Here is an 18,030-nt window from a genome sequence, read left to right on the forward strand (position 1 = left end):
CGCGACAGGGGTTCGTCGAAGGTTGCATCGCGTCATTAACTTGCAGCTGTTGGTAAAATACACCTCTCATCTTCATCTTCGACCTTTTCATTACCAATGGTCTTTGTTGCGACCCTATAATTCTACGAGCTGAGTGAGCATTATGCGTAATATACCTTCGAATATCGCGAAGCACGCAATATGGCTTTCCGGCGGGGAACGGGTTCGCAGGCCCTTGTCGCGAAGGGTCTTGCGACGGGAAGATTGAGAGAACGATATCGTAATCCGCGTCAGCAGCCTACTGTGGACAAGATACCTGACGAGAAGGTGATACGATTAGTGGATTGGGAGAATTTACGTAGGTGCTCTCCGTGTATGGCACTGTATGCCGATATCCGAACCTGGCTCGTTGACTTTTCGGAAAGCCCCCTGGAAGCAGTAAGTCGCCTACCCGGGTACATGGAGTCGGTGTACGAGGGGTCTTGTGCTCATACGCTGCTTGCGCCAGGCGTGGAAGCGAACATTTGCGCACTGGATATAGGCCTGAATGTGCTTCGTTATGGTCATGTCTTCACAGCTGGTCATATGTCCATAATGAGACAGGTAGGTTACTCGCTTCCTACCTACCTAGTACCTATCTACCTACCTATCTACCTACCTACCTACTGGGTACCTAGGATAAGTACCTACTAGGCAGGTATGGTCATGATGGGGGCTTCTACTAACAACGACAGTCAACATCTTCTCCCATATCATCGGAGCACTTCTCTTCCTAGCTCTACCGCTATACGTCTTTAGAACCGAGGTCCCGCCGCGATATAAAATCGCAACAACAGCCGATATTATGGTATGCAGCGTATACTTCTTAGGCGTCGGTATCTGTTTCACATTCTCAACCCTGTAAGTCTGGGGAATATCCCTTTCTGCATACCTATAATACATACCTGGTACCTAACAAATCCTAGTTTCCACACCTTTATGTGCCATAGTGAAGCTGTGTATGAGTTCGGAGTCAAGCTCGATTATCAGGGCATTCTATTACTAATGTGGGGAGCAAATGTGCCTCTCATTTATTATAGTCTGCCGTGTGATTCGAATGGTCAGATGGCCTACTGGACTTTGAATACCGTCCTTGCCGGGATGTGTTCGCTTGCTACTTTCCATCCCTCGATCGGCGGGCCTCATCTTGGACATGTGCGAGCTGCTCTTTTCGCTACGTTCGGGTTCTGTTCCGTTATTGCGCCCAATTTGATTGGAGTTGTGAAGTATGGATTTGATGAGCAGAGTCAGCGGGTTGGGTTGGCTTGGATAGGGGTTACTGCTTTGTGTAACGGTACGGGTGTGGTGGCGTATGCTATGAAGGTTCGTATCGAATTTCAAGATTCGCGAATGATGACGATTGGTTGCTGATAGACTTGTAGTTTCCGGAAAGATGGTATCCTCGGGTGTTTGATTTATTTGGTGCGAGTCACCAGGTGATGCATGTCATGGTGGTCTTCGCTGCCCTCACCTATACGAAGGCCATGTTACAAGCCTTTGACTTTCATCACGAATTTAGCATAGCGTGTACAGAGCACATATAACATTCAGCTGTTGAGGAACTTAGAGCTTGTCGATCCCCGATTCTTCCGTGCGATTTTGAGTAGAATCTATGAGGCCAATCTAAAGTCCAACCTCTTGTTCCCAGCATCCTGGTGGTCTGCAAGATAGACTATTCTCTCTTCAGAAGTCATAGCATTCCACTTGCGATCTCTTTCACGGTTGCGCCAGACGTAATATGTCTTCGCTAGTACATAGAGCACCAGATTGAACACTAGAATTCCGAGCAAGATACTATTCCCTCTCCTATACAAGGGAGCATCGTCGGAGCGGTAGATATTGGACGAGATGATTACCCCCGCTTGTAGGAACATGTTGTAAAGTGCAGCGCCTACAGCTCGTGATCTGACGGTGTTCGAATTGCGAGAAATCCAGCCAACTTGAACTGGATGGCCTTTTTAATATTAGCTGGCATTTTCGCCCCTTTTTCTGAAAATGATGGTTGCTTACCGAGTGGCGCCGCTATCAATAACGAGATCATCCCCCACGTCAACCATTTCGACGCCTTTGTCGTATCTACGACACGAAGATAGATCAAGAATGGTAAACACCAGAATTGGAATATCGATGCGCATGCAGCAAGTTGTCCCGTGTACTCTGCAAGGGTGGCTAGAGCTATCATATTGACGACTGGATGATTGGTTAGCTGGTCTCTGGCTGATAGGAGGACATGCGCACTTTTCAAAACCAAGTACGGAATTGATAAAAGGTTGGTTTGAAAGGTATCGAAGCCTAGGCCTCGTAAGGACAAGCTGAGATATTGTTGTGGCGAAAAGGTTGGGATGTTGAACGTTAGCCCGATGCCGTATAGGGGCCTTAGTTAGGTAGGTACCTAATGTTAGCGGTTGCCTACCTATAATTCAGGGGTTCGGGGGCAGAAATAACTACCATAGGTCAATATCAGTCAAACTCTTCCACAGCAGCTTAGGAGTAATTGGCTGTCGGTTGTGCATCGTCCCTTTGCTTGGGTCATCCCTTATGATCCTATTTACCATAATTGTCTCCTCGCTGATACGAGTTAGCATGTATCTAGGTACTATGCGAATAGGGGTAGCTGTAATACCGTGCGGTAAACCACCCATCCTTTCCACGAGACCAGCTTGCTGTTTCTGTTGGTCCCGGCGGCATCATGATAAATGACAAGAGCCCAATAGTCCCGGTTATTAGGCCCTTTGAAAGATTAGTCTATGCCATCATTCGAGATTCGTCACTTATGTACCTCTATCAGGAAAAGCCAACGCCAACCCGAGCGACCTTCAACTCCCCGCATATGGAGAATTCCAAACGCGACAATCGCCGCGACTATGTCGGCGATAAACATACCAGCCCAGAAGAATCCCAGACGAATTGTCAACTCGTGATGTTTGTAGAAGTACGAAAGGTACAGCACGCACTATTCGTGGAATGTCAGGTTCAATTACATATCCATACCTACTAGGTATCTAGAGCGGGATTGGCGTACCTCTGGGATGAAACCTCCTTGGAGAAATGCTAGTAGCGCACGGCAGACAAGAAATGAGGCGCGGCTATTGAGTGCGAACTGGGATGCAGATACGATCGAAAAGAGAACGATCTGAGAAGGAACCCAACGATCGGGGCCAAGCCACTTTGCCAACAATTGGGCTGGGAACTCTCCAGCTAGGAAGCATACAGCGTAGACCGTGTTTCCAAGGTTATAATTTTCAATGATGTTAGCTTAGGCGATTCCTTATGGTCATATTGAATTAGCATACCATCTGTAGTCAAATGCATGTCTTCCAAGAAGTTGTCAGTCAGGGATTGAGCAAGATTGGCTCTATCTAGCTCCATCGCGGTGAACATGATGGCGGTCCATGCCATGATGCGCCGATCGATCTTCCAAACAACCTTGTTTTCGTCCTCCCAAGTCCATCGTGCCCTTGGGTCGAATCTGTGAAGATTTTCCCTGCACTGTGTCAGTGATTATTCGGCTCCTTGTTAGTCTCTACCGTACCAGTCCTCGCGGGGTTTATATTGTGATGCAATGTCAGGATTATCGTATACGCTTGGCTATTGATTATCAGAGTTACATCAAAATCATTCGAAACAGTGTCTAAGTTGTACCTGTGTTGCGATATCGTTCGGATTGTGCTGCTTCGACTTTTGAAACCATAACCGCTTATGTGTTTCTAACGCCCCCAGTGGAGGAATCGCATCATCGATTCTTTCTTCATTGGGACCGAATTCAGCATCATCTGGGGTCAATTTCTCAGATATCTCTATCGGAATGACGGTCGCCATAGTCAACAGGGTCAGTGTAGACCTATTTGCTTAGGGACCTATCTTGAATCTCAATGGTAACCTTCTTCCACTCATCACTCAAGCAAGATAGGGACATCGACAACCTCTATAACCATCTAGATGCCATCGCTGCAACGTATCAATAGATATGTCGCCATCGATAATGCGGGGTAAGACCCGGCAGAAAGATTGATGACTTCAGACTGCGCCGCATATAACTTGTCAATGTTACAATATGAAATGAGGGGGTCACTTGATATAAGCGACCTTCGTCTCGAACCCAAGTTAGAGATTGCTGCGATTACATCAATCGCCTAACCAAAAGGGGTATTCTGTTATAGTTGGCTTCCCCCTCATGTCATCTCTCGCGACATAACTATATGGTTAAGCTCCCTCAAGTTTCTCATGGTAAAATCTCAGACCCCAGAGAGCTGGGTCAACTAGCAACATGTGGATTTTACGATATATCATTCTTATAATATCACTATGTTGCCCATGCTTTGCGCAGGGTTCAATGTTTGGTCCTGTGAACCAGAAACCCATGACGCATAAAAATGGCGGGACAAAGCAAGGACAACAACCCAATATCGTGTTCATTCTTACAGATGATCAAGATCTTCATATGAACTCTCTTGACTATATGCCGTTTGTGCAGAAACATCTAATCGACCAGGGAACATTGTTTAAGCGGCATTTCTGCACGACTGCTCTCTGTTGTCCTTCCCGTGTAACCCTATGGACTGGCAAAGCGGCTCACAACACCAACGTGACCAACGTGACTCCTCCTTACGGTATGCGGCCATGCCTACCTAGTAGATAATGACTACTGCTGATTGGACTTTTAGGGGGGTATCCAAAATTTGTTAGTCAGGGACTTAACGAAAAGTATCTCCCAGTCTGGCTACAAGAGTCTGGGTATAATACATATTACACGGGGAAGTTATTCAATGCTCACTCAGTTGATAACTACGACTCACCTTATGCTGCTGGTTGGACCTCATCTGTAGGTCCCCTTAGAAACTTGTCCATACAAATTGGAAGTTATTCAGGCGCTAACTCCCTACTGTAGGACTTCCTCCTTGACCCATTCACCTATTCATATTTGAACAGTACATACCAACGAAATCAGGACCCTCCAGTGAGCTTCGAGGGACATCATAGTGTTGACGTGCTAGCGGGAAAGGCGTTAGGATTGTTGGATGAAGCGCATGAAGCCGGAAAGCCATTCTTCCTTGGAGTTGCCCCTGTCTCACCACATGCGAACCTATGGTCGCCGGCATTCAAGGACGGTAATCATAGCGACTTGGAAGATATCGATTTCTCGGCGCCAGTACCAGCAGAGAGACACGCCAACCTTTTCGAAGGTGTCAAGGTCCCGCGCACAGCAAATTTCAACCCAGACAAACCATCAGGCGCAAGTTGGATCCGGAAGCTGTCGAAGCAGAGTCAGGATACGGTTGATTATAATGACCACTTCTACGTGCAGCGACTTCGAGCTCTCCAGAGCGTTGATGAAATTGTGGACTCCATTATTGGACGCCTGACTGATTTTGGGCTTCTGGATAATACGTATATCATCTACACTACGGATAATGGCTATCACATTGGCCAGCATCGGATGCAACCCGCGAAACAATGTAGCTTTGAGGAGGATATCAACATCCCGCTCATCGTCAGAGGACCGGGTGTCCCTAAGGGATCAATTAGCGATATCGTGACTACTCACACTGATATAGCGCCCACCTTACTACAACTAGTAGGGGCTCCCCTAAGGGAAGACTTTGACGGACTTTCGATACCACTCACGGAAGATGGGTTATCGCAGGCTAAGAAAACACGTCACGAACATGTGACGGTAGAACATTGGGGATTTGCATCCAACGAGGGTCAGGTACTCGACTCCTATCCAAGACTACACACAAATAATACCTACAAAGCTCTTCGCGTCATCAGCAAAATGTACAACCTTCACTATCAAGTATGGTGTAACGGGGATCACGAATTGCATGACCTAACGACGGATCCTGGGCAAATGGTTAATCTCTTGCACCCAGACGAGATAGCCCCAAGCACGATTGCCGGGGCGCCCCTTGATAAGGTTGTCGCCAGGTTGGACTCTCTACTTTTTGTTTTGAAGTCATGTAAAGCAGAGACTTGCATCCATCCTTGGAAAGAGCTACACCCAGCTGGGAACGTCGCTAGTCTACGAGATGCGCTTTCCCCACGATTCGATACTTTCTACGATAACGAGTCGAGGAAAATTGAGTTTGATAGGTGCGAGATGGGGTTTATCCTTGATGCGGAAGGACCACAATTCAGGCGCGATGAACTTTTCTCAATTTTCGATCCTAAATGGCATGAATGGACATAGTTCTTATTTACCAGTTACCTACTACTAGATAGGCAGCATGAACCGAACAACATTCTAGCAGTGACTCGTCTCTGACTAGGTACTAGGTAGGTACCTTAGTGATGTGCCTTGTATTGGTGCTGTTATATCACTTATAGATAGGTAGGTAGGTACCTATCTTAACAGTGATCGAGGGAAATCTCAAGTGGTTCAACAGTATTTAAATCTAGCGAACATCCTATCTTCCACTTCTACACAATCCATCCTAACCTCTCCTTCACTTCATCAACCTAGGTGCATAGCTGTCTAGAGCGCAGGTTGTTCGCTTTTTGCAAAATGGCTGACCGTCAAAGAGACCGTGCCACCCCTAATGGCAAGCATAATACAAACCCAAACCACACGAAGCCGACATCGAAGCCGACGCCAGCATCACCACCCACCGGTACACCGGCTTACCAGGCTTACCCGACCACTGGGTTTACTTACAATTTCGTGGGAGCAACTCCGCAATACTACGGAAGCAATATTCCCTATGCTCCAGGAGCGTTCAGTACCAATCCATTTCAGGGTGGCATCATTCCCAGAGGAAATGGGAATTACGGGAACCCCAATACCAACCCCTATGGAAATAATAATCCAGGTCCTACTACGTTTACTTCACAAACCTTCGGTCCGCCCCCTGGTGCAATGGGATCACCATTTCCTAATTTGGATTTCATAGGACAGCAATTGGGGTTGTGGCCTCAAAATTACACCACGACAACAACCCCAGTCATGGGTACAGTACAATATCAACAACATATTCAATACCAACCGGCACTTCCAAATCTCAACCAGTCGTTGTTGAATACCCCCCTACCCCCACAGCAGCCGTACAGATTCAAGGACAACACACCCAGGCATCTGTCTCGGAACGTACGAAATCCAAAAGAATCAAAAGACGCGAAAGACCGAAAATATCCTTGTCCGATATGCAGCAAAGAAATTTCTCGCGAATGGATGAAGCAACACATGGAACGCGTACACAACAGACCTCACAAGGATAAGACTCCAGTTTTACCTAAATCGCCGTATAATGGTGGCCCTCTGAAATGCGACCAATGTTCTTCGTCGTTTGCGGATGCGAAACATTTAAGAGATCATCAGTACAAGATACATCGTCCTGACTCGAAATACAATCGATCGCGAAAACCCGTCGAGGGAGGCTTACCGTGTCCACGGGGTTGCGATAAACGATTCGAAAACGAGTATCTTTTAACTCGGCATATGAAAGAAAACCACCCGGAAGTACATGAGAAGTGATCATGAGCGTGTGGCGTCTAGGGGGCGTCTAGGGAGCGTACATAGGTACCCAAAAAAGCGCAACGGTGACGTACGAGGCGTCTAGAGCACCCATTTAATGGAGGGGGGGTTGGGTTATCGGGTGACACAGGAAAAGAAGGGATCTGGGAAAGATTGGAAAATGGAGGATTATGATGGGTATTGGATGGCTATCGCGATGAACTGGGGAGTTTACCAATTGGAGATAATCATTTCTTTCCTTCGGATAACATAATATGATATTTGTGCTTTTGCCTAGGTATGTATCTTGAGGTTTAGACCATCGTCGTGGCTAATGTTAGTAGTAACCCCAACTTGTCGCAATTCGCATGCCACCTATTCAGCTCTTGGCCGTGATCAGAATTAGGTGGACATGAACGTGCTTCTATCAAATCGCCAAATTTCCGTATCAACTTTAATTGATCGCGACAATGGATCCTGCGAGCGGCTTCCCACTCGTTCCGCGTCCTGGCATTCCATAGTGATCCGGGGGAGGGAAGTTGAAGTCTGCGACAGTTGCTGATGCTGGGACACATAACTCCGAATTTTAGGTCTATCACGCGACTTAGGAGGAACCAAGTAATGGTGCATCTGAATTCTCGTTAGAAAGGAAGACGCCTGGTACGTGGCTCGGCATTAGGTAGGGAATATCTGGTGGCCTACCTCCTTTGTGTCTCTGCACATACCCAATCCTCCCAGGTCAGCTTAGGGTCATCCAGCCTGTCGACAGGAAACCAAACATTGTTGTCGGTCTCGAAAGACTTTTTGCCATAAAGCTACTTGAATTAGCTTATGTTTAATACTAGGTACCTAGCAGGTAGCTTCAAGTCTCCAATACTCACCTCAAATGTCATGAGCATCTGGAGGGTTATCTCTGGGATATCATTAGAAGAAATATTGTCCAGCGCAAACATTATCATATATATGATCTGCGCCTGCATCCCTGATTGCAATTCCATCATAGAGCAATTCGGGAGATCTCGAAGAAGCTGCTTGTTCTCCTGGTTGATGACTGTCCAAAACGAATCTGGCGCAAGCGATTTGCGATCAGCATACAGGTTCGCAACATCTGAACACCTCATAATATTTTGAGGAGGCCCGGACTGAAACCAGTACCCGTGATTGAACCACGAAAACGTCTCCCTGCTGATCATCGTGAAAGGAAGTCCTCGGAAGGATTCGAGGATGAATTTGGCGCTTTGCTGAGCGACAGGGTCGGCGCGAAGAGCGATGATTGACCGTGGCGACGAAGCCGGAACTTCTAAACTCGTTGAAGAACCGAAGTTGGGCATTCCAGCTAAACGCGCAAAGGACGAGCAAGGTACCTCCATAACAAACCGGAAGCTATCCTCCGATGAACTTGACGTACCGCCATGTTGGCTGTTTTTCCTATTGGCAAGAGCAGATACAGGTTTTTCGTAGACACAATGGATGCCTTTGGACCTGCAACGTGAGCACTCGGGCTCGAAACTACACTTGGCCTTGGCAGAATGGCACTCCTTGCAAGAACGAGGCCGCTTTTTAGGACGGTCTCGAGTGCGGCGGCAATATGATACGTGACGCTTGTAAGCAGAGTCTGAAAGGATGGTCAATGGATATTCATAGCAGTTCCACACTAGCAGGGGGTAGCTAACCTGAAGCAATAGGTTTATTACATAAATCGCAAAACTGTATTGCGCCAGGCGATGCTGTTTTGACAGACATTGTTGAAATTCCTCGTCAGAGTATATCTGCAATTCGGATTTCTCATTCGAATTCTCATTCGAACGTTGGTCTCTTGAACTTCCAAGGTTGCTTATGCCGTGATTGTTAATTTGTAAGCGTACCATTCTTCAGGGGCGACTCCACTTTACCCAGATATCCTACGATACCTAATTTGGACGCCCTAGAAAGCGACAACGAGTAGGAACGCAGAAAATCGAGAAAATTGTTGTAAAGTCAGACCAAAGTAATTCGCCGCGCGAATCGGTCGCCTTTGACTTCTGCTACTATATAATCAATTGAAAATACTGGTAGCCCTTTACTTAAAGTGCTTATTTGCCTCAGAGCATATTGTCATCGGACTTACGGACTTAAGGATCTAAATCGCGAAAGTTGGACGTTCCTATTGAAGCGCTGAATAGGGTCATCGAAGGTCTCCAGAATCTCCATGGTTTTAGGCGCCAACTAGTTTGACAAAGGGTTATTCGTCTGATTAAATAGGACTCGGTCGACTTCATTGTTTGATCGCACGGTATATAGGATCCTAAGCGTCTCCCCGAACTGCCGGATTATCGACCGTAGAAACAAAGGAAGATGAATACCTTGTATTCTCCATTACTAGGCGTTAGATCTTGACTGCGCCGCGGGATCACACAACGCTAGTCAGGTAAGGAGGAAGGGATGGTTAGTCAAATTGATTGACTCCGAGATGTCTCGGTGGAAATTTTCATGTTGTTCCTTTTCCATTCCCTTTTTCTAAAAAGGGGGGCGGGGCAGGGTTTCGGTTATATGGATAACCCTTGTAGCACAATATCCATTACATAATCAACCCCTATTATATACATAACTAGGATAAATACATACGTCTTGTCCTACATCTTCTGGGGGTTTCTGCTCACCTTGCTGTTTAGGACCTTGTGCAGTTTGGAAATCCATAATCCAGCGCACTCGTTGGACAATCAATACTACGTACCGGCGAAACAGAAAAACAACACAAGTACACCTCAGTCCTATATCGTTTCCCTTATTAATGTCCACGTTTGGTGATACATGACGTATTGTATCTCAGCCTCATTCGTCGGCATTTGCCCTGTCAAAGCTTTTAATGGCTTGGCGAACAGATCCAAGGTGCATTAGCGTCCGCGAACTTGCGGTCTACCGCATCATTCGAGCCTGATAGAGCCCATTCATAGGCCCCAACCGCCCAGAAGGACCCCCAGAAACAGGAAAATGGGCTGGTTGGTACCCCATCACACGTTGACGTGTAGTCACACATAAATATCGAAGACGCAAGCATGCAGAGCCGTTACCCGGTCTAGACCTAGGTATACCGATTTGTATTTATTAGGACTTCTCTGCCAGGTCTTCTTGTCTCACCGTGATCGAGTTTCTGTCATTCTTCCAGGCTTCCTATCAACTTTGTGATAACTGGTAGTTTCCCTTTCACAAACCCTCACAAACCCGAGTCTCGCCGCAACTCATCGATACCATCAGCTACTCGCCAACATCATTAGCTTCCCGCCAATACCATCAACATGGCTCGATCCGACTCGCGGTTTTCAGGACCCCCCTTCTTCCTTTTCAGCAATGCGTTGATCTGGATCTCGGCTGTCATTGTGATGGGCATTCTGTCCTACTTCATTTCCCTGAACAACAATGTTCCTAGCCGCATCATCTATGAGGAAGTCATTGTAAGCCACTGATGCCCAAGCCCAAACAGTAGAACCAAGTCCGCTAATGCAAACACTGTAGTCTGTCCTCACAGTAGCCTTTTTCCTGATCTCGTTCATCCTCGGCACGTATCCGGGATACATCCTTTTATTCAACATCATATTCTCGTACCTCTGGCTTGTTTCGGTTGTTTTCGCCGCAGAAGATTGGAGCCACGAATATGCTGGTGCTCTTCCCCATACCGTCGAGGCTTTTAGCTTCATTGCCTTGTGAGTTGTCTACACTCTTGGACTACCTACCCTGACTAACTCCTTGCTAGCTTCTTCTTGCTTTTCAATGTCATCTCCGATTGGCACCGTGGCTACGGCGGCCATGTTCGCACCTCCTCTGCTGTTTAAGGATTTGATGCTAAGCGTTAATGCGATACGAACGCCTATTTATGAAGATATTGCTGGACAACTGGATTAATACGATTAATGATATATGAAAGATAGTACGACTGAAGTTGAGAACGTAAAGTGGCGTGCCAAATTTATGAAATCAATAGCATGCATGAGTTGACTTATTGACATGGCAGCGTGGCCCATGGGAAAATGACAACCATTCTATCCCATTCTAGAATATGAACCCTTCATTTCGTAACAAGTGACCCTAGAAATGGTTCGGTGCGATAGTCAGAAGAGGAAAAGTCGCAGATCTGGTTCGATATACGAAGGTCTCAAGCAAAGCTTCGCACACCTATCAGGACCTTATCCAGTGCGTGACTTGATTGGAAACTACTGTGTCCAAGGTTGGCACCAAGCTAGGGGTCTCGCTAAATAGGGTGACACCCACTAAAGGTTAGTGGGCAACCGCTATAGTCTTAGGGGGTAAGTCACTAAGGGGAGCATATTACAGTGCGCAAGTATTTCAATTTACACAACTTAACCTACCTAAGGTCCCCTGGAAAGCAAGTATCTCGATGCATTCATCACCAAGAATCGCGTGCATGGAAGTACAAATACAGATTACGTTAGTTTATTAATGGTGATGAGCTACTAAGGTTTCTTCGTCGCAGCATGTCTCATCGCAAGGTGCTCTTTAAACGATCTAAGAGGGGAGGTTGGGAAAAGCATACCTCGATGGTCAAGACCAGGGGTAGATACCATTTCCGTCATCCGTCGCTCGCTGCTTCGAATTAGGTCTTGCAATCGTTGCAAGTTGTGATGTTGGGATTTTTCGATACTGGGCTTTCTTACACCCACTTCTTTGAGTAAGGGTTGAGTGCGATAAATGTCGATATTTCTGAGATTTTCTGTGAGGAGTTCGCTGGGACACTGGCCTGGATCCGTACTCGAGGTGGTCTGTCGGTAGATATCTGGCCATATGCCCCCTTTCCTCTTTGCATCCCGAATTTTTTGGTCCATTTGCGCCACCCAGTTAGCAGCCTTTTGCGAAACGGCGCGGTCTATGGGGTTATGTGAGGGTATGCTTGCTGCTCGTAGATATGCGATGCGAGCTTCTGGATATTGTTCCATGGCCTTTAGAATGTGTCCCTGGTTGAGGTAGCATTTCGCGAGAGGGGGAGACTCACATGCACCCGGGTCCCTGGCTATAGCTATTGCATCTTCGATTGCAACGGAAGCGTCAATCAGGTCGAACATAGAGGATTTCTTCTTATATCTATTGAGTAGCTTTATGCTATGATGAACGAGGTTGTTCACGTGTTCCTCATTCTGGATTCTCTCAGCTCGTGTGAGTTCGAAGGATGGCATTGATAGATTAGGTACAGCCATGGTATATAGGTAATGAATGCGAATGAGAGTCAAAGTTAGTACGAAAACCATAGAGTTTGATTCCGGCCTCCAAGATGCCTAAATACAGAATGAATAGCATTGTCTACAGTTCTAGCTTCCCCGATTGTCTTGTTCTTTGCTCAGAGTCAGTCTTTCTTGAGATGGAGCTGTCGCTTGGTGATTGAAAAGGCGACGTGTAATACAATAGGAGAAAGACTCACAAAAAGGAGCGAATCATGAAACTCATTATATTCGTCACATTGTCATATCCTTTGTTTCCATTTTAGCCCTGCCGAATTTTCATAACACCGGTTTGCCGGCTCTAGGACTCATGTAAGATAGAGCATCATTGATTAATCACTCACTCACCGTATCGTATTTCGACCGCCAAGAGTTTGCGCGCTTTTTACGGCGATGATGTCTCAGATATGTCTAATGTGATTGGTCAAGAAGCAGCCTCAAAGATCTGTCAGGTCAATAATGATTTCACACTCATCAATGATACCGCTAGCATCATTGCCCAGGCGGTATCACTGGTTGAAGGGCCGCTGTAACCGTGCCGAGAGAAAGTTGAATATCCGATGCCAAGTGAAAACAATACCATAATCGTCGGCAATCGTGCGCGATGTTTAAGATTTGTATGATCTCGTCCACGATTTACGACTGCCAAGCTGCGCGTCATACCTTTGTACGCACAGTAGATTTGGACGCGAAGGCTTGCCAAGTCGGGGGGCGCGGTTGAGCCAGCATAAACATCTCACTGCGCTCGACGGCTCGGTCCGCGTAATGGGCTCGCCCCTCTTGGGTACCGAGTTTAATGGTAAGCTCCCTGGCTCGGCCGAGGAGCACTCTACCCCCAGCCAATATCCCCGTAGGAACCCCGTACTCTACAGCTCAATAAAATAACTCCGCGCTCCGCAGCTACGTAGGTGTGAGATAACAACTTGTGCGACGCGCACATATAAATGGTAAGACGCCACGTGCGACTTTGACGAGTCTAGACTGTGCGTATCTCATATAGGTACCTAGCTATATAATGGCGAGGTAGATATTTAATCTGATGTGCCATCGAAAATTAGGCACACCTTTGAATACATTCCTGAGTACCTAGAAATACTTGGGTAGTAAAGTGCATCAAACCTTGAAAGCTTCACCTAGGTGACTGTCCGCTCTGATGGGTGATCAAATGACAGTTACTGCGCTTGCAGACATTATCAGGAAGCAGGCGGAAATACTCGAGACCAGTCTCCCGCGGCACGCTTACACCGATTATCATGGCGATAAAAGCCTCAGTATCGCAAGGTCGAAACTTCTCGAGGCTTGCGATAAGCTAAACCATCTCGTTACCGGTCCTATAGAATGGTCAGTATGAAGATCATAACTTCTTATGATGTGCTTTTAATAGTTGTAATGATTTTCCCATCATTTGCGGAAGTATGAAGCTGATTATTCCGCAGTACGTCATTTGTTATAACACCGCCCTTGCTTATCTGTCTCAACTCTCTACCACACCTGGGTGTTTGGTAGAATGAATGAATAAATGGTCGAGGTTGCAATCGAACCTCAAACATTATGGCGCTCGTGAATCTAACTCCTTACAGATGTAATGGGTATCGCCCAAGGTCATCGCGTGCATGCAGCCTTGCAATATGTATGCCACTTTCGGCTCGCGAGCTTCGTGCCTGCGGATGGCACTCCAATCCCGTACGAGGATCTAGCGCACGCTGCCGGTGTCGATACTTCCCAGTGTACACGGGTGCTGCAGCTGCTCATGACATACCATATCTTTCGTGAGCCGGGTACTCGCATCGTTGCGCATAACCGTAATTCCCGCGTTCTGCTCGACGAAGACACTGGAGCAGCAGTTGAGTGGCTAACTCAGGAATCGTTGAGGTCGAGTGCATTTTTCACGGAGTCTAGGGCTATGAGTCGAAGGTGGTCGATTGGAGGGATGGAGGGGGTTGGGGTAAACGATGTTGCTATCGATTCAAGTGTGGATGTGGATGCGAGTGCGATTGCTGGAGAGAAGGGTGCTGTTAAAGGGAGGGTGAGGGCGGAAACGGCGCTGGGGCTTGCGCCTGGAGGTATGTATCAGCCTGCTTTCGGGTTCATCACACAACCTCGCCAGACTACCGAGGAGTCTATGAAAGCGGACCGGTACGCGAGAGCTATGGCTGGTATGGCGAAGCGAAGACAACTCAGCGTAGAGCATTTGGTATCTGGGTTTGACTGGTCAAGTCTTCCTTCTGGCTCAACCGTCGTCGATGTAGGGGGTGGTAATGGACATTGTTCGAAGGCCGTCGCATACTGTAATCCGACCCTGAAATTCATTGTCGAGGATGCGAATGAAGCGTTTGCTGCAGGTGTAGGCGTGGACGAGCTAGGGGATCGTCTGCAGTTCGTGACCTACGACTTCTTCACACCACAGACTGTTATAGGGGACGTGTATCTGCTTCGACGCATACTGCACCATCATTCAGACCAAGATGCCGTGCGTATCTTGCAAGCTCAACTTGGCGCAGTGAGGAAGAAACCTGGTTCCAAAATCGTAGTCATGGATAACATTGCGATTCATAGCGGTACACTGAGTACGCTTGAGGAGCGCAAGACCAGGTATGTAACCCGCCCAGCCTGCCCGACCTGATCGCTCATGATTCCGAATTAACCTTGTTCCTCCAGGACTTTGGATATCGCGATGATGGCTTTATTCAATAGCGTCGAGCGCGACTTGAAAGACTGGAAAGAACTTTTCAGGATGGCGGACCCCGGATTAAAGCTCGTCAACGTTGCGAGTCCGATTGGAAGCGCTTTGGCTATAATGGAACTTGCGTTGGAACAGACTTGATTTTGTTGAGTGCTCTTTAGTTGTCTTGTGGATGATATATGTATGCATATCTGGATAGGGTGGTCTTTGTGTCTACCCAGGTATGTAAGTTGCGAAACGAAGGAGAATAATCGGACAAATTTGGTAGGAGTTGAAAAACGACATCTCCTGGAAATAGGCTCAGATTGATTCGTATGCTGATAATGTTTACTCCTGTACTTCGTACAAGGCTTTTGCTATATGCCTTACCAGCTAGGCAATGGGACCCAATAACTTACATGTTCGGCTACGCTTCTAGTTGTTGAAGCGCCAGAAGGTAGTGTCCAGTAGTGATATAGCGTCAAATTGACAAGCCACAATATCATCCGAGCCTTACTAATACTAGGTAGGCACCTATGTTATGACCACGGAATACTACTAGGTAACGTAAACAACTTAGTAACACGTATCGAGTCCTAGAGTGTCAATATCTCCTCGAAGAGTTTGATAGGAACTCCATTTAATCACCATGTCTAAAAGCAAGTCAAACGGTTTCAATTTTACACCTACACCACTGTTCTTGGGTGGGCCACTGAATTCTCGTAGTCGATAAGCCAGATCTCGAAAATGCATCGGATTCTTTGTCAATAGCATGATCAATCTGAGATATAGTGCTATGCATATGAGTTAGCCCGGGTTTACGATACTATGCAAGTTTGGGGTTGATGTACTCACTACTAGGCGACATGCCCTTTTCCTCCCATGACCAGAATTCATCCCTTCATAGCCTCGTTTAATTAATCTGCCACATGCTTGCATCAGCTATCGGCATCGTCATCATCACCATTCCCTAAATTCCTTAGGTGATGAGGTCGGCCACGTTCATCGGCATCTCATCGATCTGAGTCGAGTAGTATACTACTATCTGTTAGCATCATACAATAATAAGACTCGACGGACCTATATCACTTACACTCGATATCTCTGAGAATTCGAACATCTTCGCTAGTAACGAAGTTGATCGCGACACCCTTGCGACCAAAACGACCACTTCGGCCAATGCGGTGGATGTAGTTCTCTCGGTTGCTTGGCAGATCGTAGTTGATAACTAAGCTGACTTGTTGTACGTCGATACCACGAGCCCAGACGTCCGTAGAGATTAATACTCTGCTGTTACCCTGTCTGAAGTCCTGCATGATACTGTCTCGTTCCTTCTGAGGCATGTCTCCGTGCATGCTGCTGACGGTAAAGTTCGCCTCACGCATCTTGTCGGTCAGCCAATCGACCTTTCGTCGGGTGTTACAGAAGATGACAGCCTGAGTAATTGTGAGTGTGTCGTAGAGATCGCAGAGGGTGTCGAACTTCCAGTCCTCTTTCTCGACAGCGATGAAGTACTGCTTCAGACCTTCTAGCGTCAACTCGTCACGCTTGACAAGGATTCGGACGGGGTCGGTCATGAACTTAGTCGTCATGTCCAGGACATCGTAAGGCAAGGTGGCCGAGACAACCACGACTTGAGTGGCAGGAGGGAGATATCGGTACACGTCGTAAATCTGCTCTCTGAAACCCTGGTTAAGCAGCTCATCAGCTTCATCAAGAACGAGCATCTTGATTTGACGAGTGCGCAAGTGACGGCGACGAATCATATCAGCTACGCGACCTGGGGTACCAGAAACGATATGCTGGCCGTAGTCGAGCTTTCGGATATCCTCTCCGACGTTGGTTCCACCGATACAAGCGTGGCATTGGACGTTCATGTAGTCGCCGAGAGCCATGACGACGGATTGAATTTGGGTTGCAAGTTCGCGTGTGGGAGAGAGAACGAGGGCCTGGGTCTCGCGAATAGCAGTATCGATGACCTGGAGCATGGAAATGGAAAATGTGGCGGTTTTTCCTGTTCCGGATTGTGCTTGAGCGATCGTGTCTCGTCCCTTGCAAATTTGGACGATGGCTCGAGACTGGACGGCGGAGGGCGACTCGTAACCGTACGCGTAGATGCCGCGAAGAAGGTTTTCTATAGACGGAATAATTAGTCTTAGCCTTCATTTCGTGTCAATTGATATACACCATGTGTTAAGTATCATATATGTATAGCCTTACCCTTCAAAGACATCGACTCAAAGGTTGGGTGCACCGTAACCTCTTTGGAGGTAGAAAACTCCATCTTCTCGTCAGCGCGACGATCGATACCACCACCTTCAGCCATGATGAACGAGTATTGATTGCGCAAATGAGGAGGTGATGATTTGAGGTTAATATTAAGATCGCACTATGTTGCAATGAGCGCCTAGTAAATGATTTGCGGTCTTGAAATGATATGCAGAAGACGTTGATGTTCGGTTGAAGTTGAATTGATCAATTCGAAGCAGTCGCCAGGCTGGTAAGTGGTAAGCTAGAGAATTTTTATGGGGTCGAACTTTAGGCTGTGGCTATGCCCCACATCCGCTAAGCAACCACCTAGCCCGCCTGCAGCTGCAGCTGGAGCCTCTGGAGATTGATGGAAATACCGACCCTAGCCACTGTGGCAATATGGATTAGAGACCGTTTGTAACTGAACCTAACAATTTTAAAGA

The 18,030-nt window shown here is 47.1% G+C and overlaps 9 protein-coding genes across 9 annotated transcripts; 5 read left to right on the forward strand and 4 right to left on the reverse strand.

Moving 5' to 3' along the window:
* The first annotated feature begins 91 nt into the window (after nt 1-91).
* Nucleotides 92-1,575, forward strand: GGS22DRAFT_167833 (hemolysin-III channel protein-like protein Izh2). Its single transcript, XM_047962037.1, has 6 exons — nt 92-337; nt 405-417; nt 488-582; nt 714-879; nt 945-1,341; nt 1,401-1,575. Exons 1-6 carry the CDS (start codon nt 181-183, stop codon nt 1,560-1,562), a joined length of 990 nt encoding a protein of 329 aa, XP_047816906.1. The 5' UTR covers nt 92-180; the 3' UTR covers nt 1,563-1,575.
* On the reverse strand, nt 1,576-3,960 carry GGS22DRAFT_167836 (MFS general substrate transporter). Its single transcript, XM_047962038.1, has 10 exons — nt 3,661-3,960; nt 3,551-3,606; nt 3,312-3,502; nt 3,041-3,258; nt 2,798-2,971; nt 2,642-2,748; nt 2,467-2,586; nt 2,257-2,393; nt 2,029-2,208; nt 1,576-1,972 (listed from the first exon to the last, which is right to left on the reverse strand). Exons 1-10 carry the CDS (start codon nt 3,835-3,837, stop codon nt 1,629-1,631), a joined length of 1,704 nt encoding a protein of 567 aa, XP_047816907.1. The 5' UTR covers nt 3,838-3,960; the 3' UTR covers nt 1,576-1,628.
* A 391-nt stretch (nt 3,961-4,351) lies between these two features.
* GGS22DRAFT_190382 (Arylsulphatase) lies at nt 4,352-6,208 on the forward strand (the record flags this gene model as incomplete). The annotated part of the gene is made up of 3 exons (XM_047964964.1): nt 4,352-4,628; nt 4,683-4,840; nt 4,907-6,208. 3 exons carry the CDS (start codon nt 4,352-4,354, stop codon nt 6,206-6,208), a joined length of 1,737 nt encoding a protein of 578 aa, XP_047816908.1.
* A 315-nt stretch (nt 6,209-6,523) lies between these two features.
* GGS22DRAFT_195351 (uncharacterized protein) lies at nt 6,524-7,553 on the forward strand (the record flags this gene model as incomplete). Its single annotated transcript, XM_047965653.1, has 1 exon — nt 6,524-7,553. The coding sequence occupies one exon, from the start codon at nt 6,524-6,526 to the stop codon at nt 7,487-7,489; it is 966 nt and encodes a 321-aa protein (XP_047816909.1). The 3' UTR covers nt 7,490-7,553.
* A 151-nt stretch (nt 7,554-7,704) lies between these two features.
* Nucleotides 7,705-9,917, reverse strand: GGS22DRAFT_167840 (uncharacterized protein). Its single transcript, XM_047962039.1, has 4 exons — nt 9,142-9,917; nt 8,350-9,083; nt 8,171-8,283; nt 7,705-8,098 (listed from the first exon to the last, which is right to left on the reverse strand). The coding sequence occupies exons 1-4, from the start codon at nt 9,209-9,211 to the stop codon at nt 7,783-7,785; spliced, it is 1,233 nt and encodes a 410-aa protein (XP_047816910.1). The 5' UTR covers nt 9,212-9,917; the 3' UTR covers nt 7,705-7,782.
* Nucleotides 9,918-10,624: 707 nt separating this feature from the next.
* GGS22DRAFT_35629 (uncharacterized protein) lies at nt 10,625-11,529 on the forward strand. The gene is made up of 3 exons (XM_047966890.1): nt 10,625-10,899; nt 10,961-11,148; nt 11,199-11,529. Exons 1-3 carry the CDS (start codon nt 10,744-10,746, stop codon nt 11,275-11,277), a joined length of 423 nt encoding a protein of 140 aa, XP_047816911.1. The 5' UTR covers nt 10,625-10,743; the 3' UTR covers nt 11,278-11,529.
* A 387-nt stretch (nt 11,530-11,916) lies between these two features.
* On the reverse strand, nt 11,917-12,654 carry GGS22DRAFT_190386 (uncharacterized protein; the record flags this gene model as incomplete). The annotated part of the gene is made up of 1 exon (XM_047964965.1): nt 11,917-12,654. One exon carries the CDS (start codon nt 12,652-12,654, stop codon nt 11,917-11,919), a length of 738 nt encoding a protein of 245 aa, XP_047816912.1.
* A 954-nt stretch (nt 12,655-13,608) lies between these two features.
* Nucleotides 13,609-15,352, forward strand: GGS22DRAFT_167844 (S-adenosyl-L-methionine-dependent methyltransferase). Its single transcript, XM_047962040.1, has 2 exons — nt 13,609-14,015; nt 14,256-15,352. The coding sequence occupies exons 1-2, from the start codon at nt 13,829-13,831 to the stop codon at nt 15,296-15,298; spliced, it is 1,230 nt and encodes a 409-aa protein (XP_047816913.1). The 5' UTR covers nt 13,609-13,828; the 3' UTR covers nt 15,299-15,352.
* Nucleotides 15,353-15,826: 474 nt separating this feature from the next.
* Nucleotides 15,827-17,822, reverse strand: GGS22DRAFT_35645 (DEAD-domain-containing protein). The gene is made up of 4 exons (XM_047966891.1): nt 17,558-17,822; nt 16,431-17,471; nt 16,193-16,375; nt 15,827-16,131 (listed from the first exon to the last, which is right to left on the reverse strand). The coding sequence occupies exons 1-3, from the start codon at nt 17,661-17,663 to the stop codon at nt 16,317-16,319; spliced, it is 1,206 nt and encodes a 401-aa protein (XP_047816914.1). The 5' UTR covers nt 17,664-17,822; the 3' UTR covers nt 15,827-16,131; nt 16,193-16,316.
* Nucleotides 17,823-18,030: the final 208 nt, after the last annotated feature.

This window comes from Annulohypoxylon maeteangense, assembly GCF_022496945.1.
Source record: "Annulohypoxylon maeteangense strain CBS 123835 unplaced genomic scaffold GGS22scaffold_13, whole genome shotgun sequence".
NCBI lineage: Eukaryota > Fungi > Ascomycota > Sordariomycetes > Xylariales > Hypoxylaceae > Annulohypoxylon > Annulohypoxylon maeteangense.